Raw genomic sequence first — 6,000 nt, forward strand, 5'->3', positions numbered from 1 at the left:
GAAAAGCCAGAGATAAGCAAAACAAAATATATATCACCCACAATCCCATCACCTACATAAAACTACCATGACTGGTTTTAATTACATCCTATCACAACTTCTTCATATTTTCAACTTAAGACACATTAAAGTACCTAAGACATCGTTAAATATCCTAGCCTCCCCACCCCATTCGTAGGCTCCCACCCACACAGTCGAGCCCAGGCTCTACGGATATCCATCTGTTTCTTCAGCTTCTCCAGCCCAGTAATGAATTAACTAATGCAAGATTCAGAGATGAGCAAAAGAACTTTGCAATAAAGAGTAAAGCGGAAGTGAAGGACCCGGTTATGGCCGAGTTTTAGCTATTAACACAGAGAAAGGAGTTACCGTCCACAGGACACAAACCTCCCATGCACCTCAATTTCGGACCCCAAGCGCACGCGCCTCCCACACTCCAAGGAATATTTTCTTCCTTCCGAGAAGTATCGGCCGGGCTTGATCTCCGGGCCAGACCCGCGCGGCGCCTAAAGCTGCAGCTGATGGCACCTCACAGCCATCCGCACTTCCCCTCCTTCCTTGTGTTTTCCTCGCTCACCCTTCCTTCCTCACCGCACCCGGCCGCCCGCCCCTGGGGCCACGCTCCCCAGACCCTCCACCTCGGCGAGCGCGGGCCCGGCGGAGCTCGCACAACGGGCGGCCCCCGGGAATCAGAGGTCGTCCCCGCCACACCTTGGGCCGTCGGCGCCGTGGCCGCCTCCGCCGGGCACGGGGGCAAAACTGCGGCTGCGGCCACCACCGGCCTCCCCTACGTCGCGCCCGAGACTGTGGGTTCGGACCCCCAACTCCGAACTAACCTCCAGGCCGGAAGCAGGAAGGCGGAAGCCGCGGCTCTCCCGACCCGCCCACAGGCCGGCCCTTGCCTGGATCCGGCCTGAGGAAGTCGAGGGGCCAGTTTCCGGCTGCGCCATTGCTGTGTGGGGCCCGGGACCCGGACTTCGAGCACGCGGGGAGGGCGGGGCGGCGCCCGGGTTTCCGGGGAGCGGCAGGTGAGGGCACGTGGGGCGAGCGGCGGCGCCCGGCTGGTTGCTGGCTCCGAGCCCGAGTTTCGCGCCTTCTGTCGGGGCGGCGTCTTGCCTGAGGCTCGGGTGGGCTCCGGCCTCCGGGAGCCGGTCCGGAAGCACGGAGGGCCCCCTACCTTTGCACCCGAAGTCAGCCGGGGAACGGCCGCTCCCCTGCAGGAGCCCGGCCGTGGGTGGAGGGCCCCGGTGGGTAAGGTCCGTGACCCTGGGAAACTCCAGCCAGAGAGCGGCGGCAAGAAAGGAGTTGGTTCCCACAAACCGCCCAGAGTCAAGGTGAGGGTGACACTGCGACTCTTGAAGGATTCTAGCGAGTTCCTCGGGTTCACACTCCACTCTTTGACCTTCTCATCTTCGGGTTGGACAGTAGTTAACGCTTCACGTCGAGGAGATAAAGCAGCAGCTGGACCGTGGTGGGTCCATCGAACCTTGTTACTAAGGGAAAAAGCAGCCATGCTGTGTGAAGAGGGGTTTTTAATTTAAGAACTTAACTCTTTCACAAAAGCATGATCGATATTTGCCCACAGTAAACTTGATAAATAAACTATCTGGGCCTAGAGTTCCCACCGAGGTACTTGTTCTTCCAGTACACAAAGAGATTCAAAAGTCAACAAGCAGAAAGAGTGAGTTAATATATTGTCTTCTAAACTACAGGAACTGAGAGATTAACTCTGGTTTGGTTGGTGATCAGATTTTGTCGTCTCTTGTACTGAACTGCTCTGTTTGACTACCTCTTCGAATGTTGCAAGATCTCTTCACTGTCGCGTGCCAAATAAAGCAGGTTTTTATTCTTGAAACGGTATAGAATGTTCTCTTTGAGGCGCAAGTTTTGACATGTATAACTAGTTTAGGTATAACAGTAACTATTATTTACCAGGGAACAGGCTTTTGGCAGATAAGCTAATGATCTAAAATACTGTTTGTTGGGCATATGTTAATGTTTGTATGTTGTATTAGCAGCAGTTGTTTTCTTATTCATTCTTGTTTGAAAACTTGGATGATGGTTTCAAAGCTTGTGCTGCTTGGACCTATCCTGTACCTCTAGTAGCCAGAATAAGACTCAGTCATTGGATTGTGTGTACTGAAAGCTTGATTTGCTGATGGTAACTCTATGTGGTTTTGTAAACTTGCCCAAATAGTAACTCCAGGAGAGGATCAGAATTTATTTTAACGTCCTTCACTCCAGAGACCAATATGCGTATGTTGTTTTATTTATTTTATTTTATTATTTTTTTTTTCGGTACGCGGGCCTCTCACTGCTGTGGCCTCTCCCGTTGCGGAGCACAGGCTACGGACGCGCAGGCTCAGCGTCCATGGCTCACGGGCCTAGCCGCTCCGCGGTATGTGGGATCTTCCCGGACCGGGGCACGAACCCATGTCCCCTGCATCGGCAGGCGGACTCTCAACCACTGCGCCACCAGGGAAGCCCTGCGTATGTTGTTTTAATCACGGTTAGACAGTTTTTCTCATTACTGCCTCTCCTGTAGCTCACTCTGCTGCATCCCTTGTGAAATGCATAGGAGTCTTGGGCCGGAATAAAAGGCACGGAAGAAGGAAGCCTCGGTAGGTCTTTGGCTCTAGTGTAAATCAGGCTTTCACTGTCTAATATTACTGATCTAGCTTCCAGTTCCAGGGCAGTCTGAAAGCCCAGGAATAGCATAGCGGTTGCCACAGCTGAGCTCCCTACTGCTACCTGCATTGCCTTAATGAAAGGTGGCATCAAGATTGGTTCAGATGCTGCGGAATACTTTCTAGAGGAGTCTTAGCTTGGGAGTTGAGATTCATAGGCCTTGTCTCTGCTGATCTGATACTCTGATAAGTCACTCTGAGCCTGTTTCCTTTTGTGTATGTGGAAAGCTATTAGGTTATCTCTGGGGTTCTTTCAGCTTGAAAATTCTGTTGATTGGACTGGATTTGGCCATTTTTCTGACTTGGGCTTCATAAGCAGCAGGAGAATAAGGAATTTAGTGGAAATACCATAGCCAGTTTTCTTAAAGGCTTAGTCTTTATTTGAAAGATCCTTAATTGGCTTTTTATTCTCTTGCAAATGTCTTTCAGAATATCAACTTAGAATAACAAGGAAATAAGGTCTGCTTGTATTTATTTTTAAGAAATAAAATCTTAACCGTTTGTGTAGCTTTAACCAAAGTAACTAAAGCTTGCACTATTAATTAAGGAGGGTTTGTCTTTGCATAAGAATAATTCCTTTGTAGCATATCATATCACCATCTGCTCTAGTTACTCTATTGCAGTTATATTTTGAAAATGGAGCCTTACTCCCCAATGTTCATTGCAGCACTATTTGCAATAGCCAGGTCATGGGAGCAACCTAATGCCCGTGGACAGAAGAATGGATAAAGATGTGGTGCATATATACAATGGAATATTACTTAGCCATAAAAAGGAACAAAATTGGGTCATTTGTAGTGAGGTGGATGGACCCAGAGCCTGTCATACAGAGTGAAATAAGTCAGAAAGAGAAAAACAAATATTGTATATTAACACATATATGTGGAATCTAGAAAAATGGTACAGATGAACCAGTGTGCAAGGCAGAAATAGACACAGATGTAGAGAACACATGTATGGACACCAAGGGGGGAAAGAGGCGTGGGGGGGGAGGTGGTGGTGGTGGGATGAATTGAGAGATTGGGATTGACATATATGCACTAATATGTATAAAATAGATAACTAATAACCTGCTGTATAAAAAATGAAATAAAATTCAAAAAAAAAGAAAATGGAGCCTTAAAAATTTCTGAGCTTTTTTCCTCTTAAGAAAGGAAGTCCTAGTCTTTCATTAGTTTGTTTAAAACTCTTTTTTTTCTTGAATGATACAAAGTTACATTTCACCCTGACTCATGTCAAAATTGTGAATGAGTAAAGCCTGAATAAGATTCTATTATAATAATCTAGAGTTAACTAAAGATTTTAAGAGCTTCCTTACCTGCTGAACAATTTGTGCTTATTTCCTGCAGTAACGTTTCACATATTTGACTTATTTTGATAGAATTGGTTTCTCCCCTAAGTTTTATTTCTGAGTTTTTCCTACCATTAAAACACAATGCAGGGCTTCCCTCGTGGCGTAGTGATTGAGAGTCCGCCTGCCGATGCAGGGGACATGGGTTCGTGCCCCGGTCTGGGAAGACCCCACATGCTGCGCAGCAGCTAGGCCCGTGAGCCATGGCCGCTGAGCCTGCGCATCCAGAGCCTGTGCTCCGCGGGAGAGGCCACAACAGTGAGAGGCCCGTGTATCGCAAAAAAAAAAAAAACAGAAAAAAAAAAACCACAATGCAGATACATTTCTTAATAGGTACATTTATGTAATTTAAAAAGTAATAGTCGGGTTTTAGTAACATTTGGAAGATCATACTGCAGAATAATGATTTTTAAAGGCTATTGAATACTTACTGTGTAGCAGGTCCTAGGCTAGATGCTTTGTATCTGTTATCACTGATCCTTAGACTAAACAACTCTGTGGGATGGTATTCTTATACCTATTTTACAGATAAAGAACCAGACACTTAAAAAGTAGGGCAGAATTCTAAACAGATCTGGCCCCAAAAATCCCTGCTTGTTTTTTTTAATGTCAAAGACTAGACAAAAATGCTGATTTCATAAAATGAAAGAAATTTTTAAAATCTGTAATTGTTAATTTTAACTAATAATCACAACTAAAATCTTCCCATACTTCAAAATTGTCTGTTGCCCAGGTGGTGGCAGCATGTCTCAAAGAGTTAGTGTGGTGTAGAAGGTTTTCTCCAGCCTTGCCAGTTGATTTGCTTCTTCATCCCACATACACGACCTATCTATCAATCTCTACTTCTCTTTTGGGCACTTTCACTGCTATTAGACCAACCCATCAGTGATTCACTCAACCTTCCACCCTCCCTTCAGCTTCATCTTCTGAATGGGTCATACTCTGCCAGTTTGCTTTCAGCCTATTTTGCCTACAAAGAAAGCATCACCAAAGTATTCTGGAAAATTCATTTAGGCCTATCCAGTAACATGACTTTTTTTTTTTCCAAATATTGTTATTTTTCACCCATTGTTAAATGTAATTTGGCAAAAGCACATCCTAAATGAAATAATTGGCTAATATTATTATGAAATACTTGTCTAAATTAGAAGGCATGCTTAAACTTTATGGGATATACCAGTTAAGGAGGTAATGAAAAGCTTTTAAAAGATAGAATTTGTCTTCAAAATAGAACAAGAAGATTCAGTAGGGAGCAGTGAAAGGTCATATAATTCAGAAGGAGATATACATACGTGTGTGTGTGTGTGTGTGTGTGTGTGTGTGTGTGTGTGTATCAGAATAATTAGTTAAACCTGCCTTAGCCAAAAATTGCTTGGAACATTGCAGGACTGCTACCTTCCTAGAGGTTTCAAATCAGATGATACCTCCTCACAAAAGCCCTCTCTACCCCTATTTTATTTTTCTCAAAACACTTCAGTCTGACATCTTGTTTATTGTTTATTTTTTCCCACTAGAATGTAAGCTATATGAGATCAGTTACCACAGTACCTAGAAAGAATATTGTTTTGAATAATTGATTCCAAGATAGAGCATTGCCACTTACAAATAAAACTTAATGTTTGAATGAATCATGAAATAATCTAAATCCTGGGAACTTGTAAAGCTCGTGTTAAAGTACCAAACAGTGATTGTATGTTTTGAAAGTAATAAGGGTTGCCTCAGTAAGAATAGGTCTAAAGATTAGTAAATAAGATGTTAGGGAAAGATAAAAATAATTGTGGTTATTTTGTTAATGAAAGAAAACTAGTTGCTTAAGTCTTTCCAAGTATGTAAAAGTATGTTAAAGGAACGTAGTGATTCATCATCTTCATTGATAAGATAAAAGGAATTAGTCCTAGACTGTAGGTGCTAAGATTTAAGATAAGAACAAGCTAGACTAGAGATCTAAATAGAGATCTTTGA

The 6,000-nt window shown here is 44.0% G+C and overlaps 1 protein-coding gene across 4 annotated transcripts in view; it reads right to left on the reverse strand.

Annotated features, from left to right (window-relative positions):
- The window catches only part of SMIM15 (small integral membrane protein 15), a 53,903-nt gene extending 51,258 nt beyond the window's left edge, over positions 1–2,645 (reverse strand). For 2 of the 4 annotated variants that reach the window (XR_016392652.1, XM_022596899.3), the window contains exon 1: positions 837–2,635. Coding sequence is in view for 2 of the 4 variants with exons in the window: in XM_022596899.3 (XP_022452607.2) it covers positions 837–1,513 (677 nt within the window). In the remaining 2 variants the exon portion in view is untranslated. The other 2 variants (XM_089908886.1, XM_022596890.2) reach the window with 2 other exon arrangements.
- Positions 2,646–6,000: the final 3,355 nt, after the last annotated feature.

Source organism: Delphinapterus leucas, chromosome 3, assembly GCF_059928025.1.
Source record: "Delphinapterus leucas isolate spDelLeu-1000000601 "Yukka" chromosome 3, BTC_Dleu_Yukka2, whole genome shotgun sequence".
NCBI classification, from domain to species: domain Eukaryota; kingdom Metazoa; phylum Chordata; class Mammalia; order Artiodactyla; family Monodontidae; genus Delphinapterus; species Delphinapterus leucas.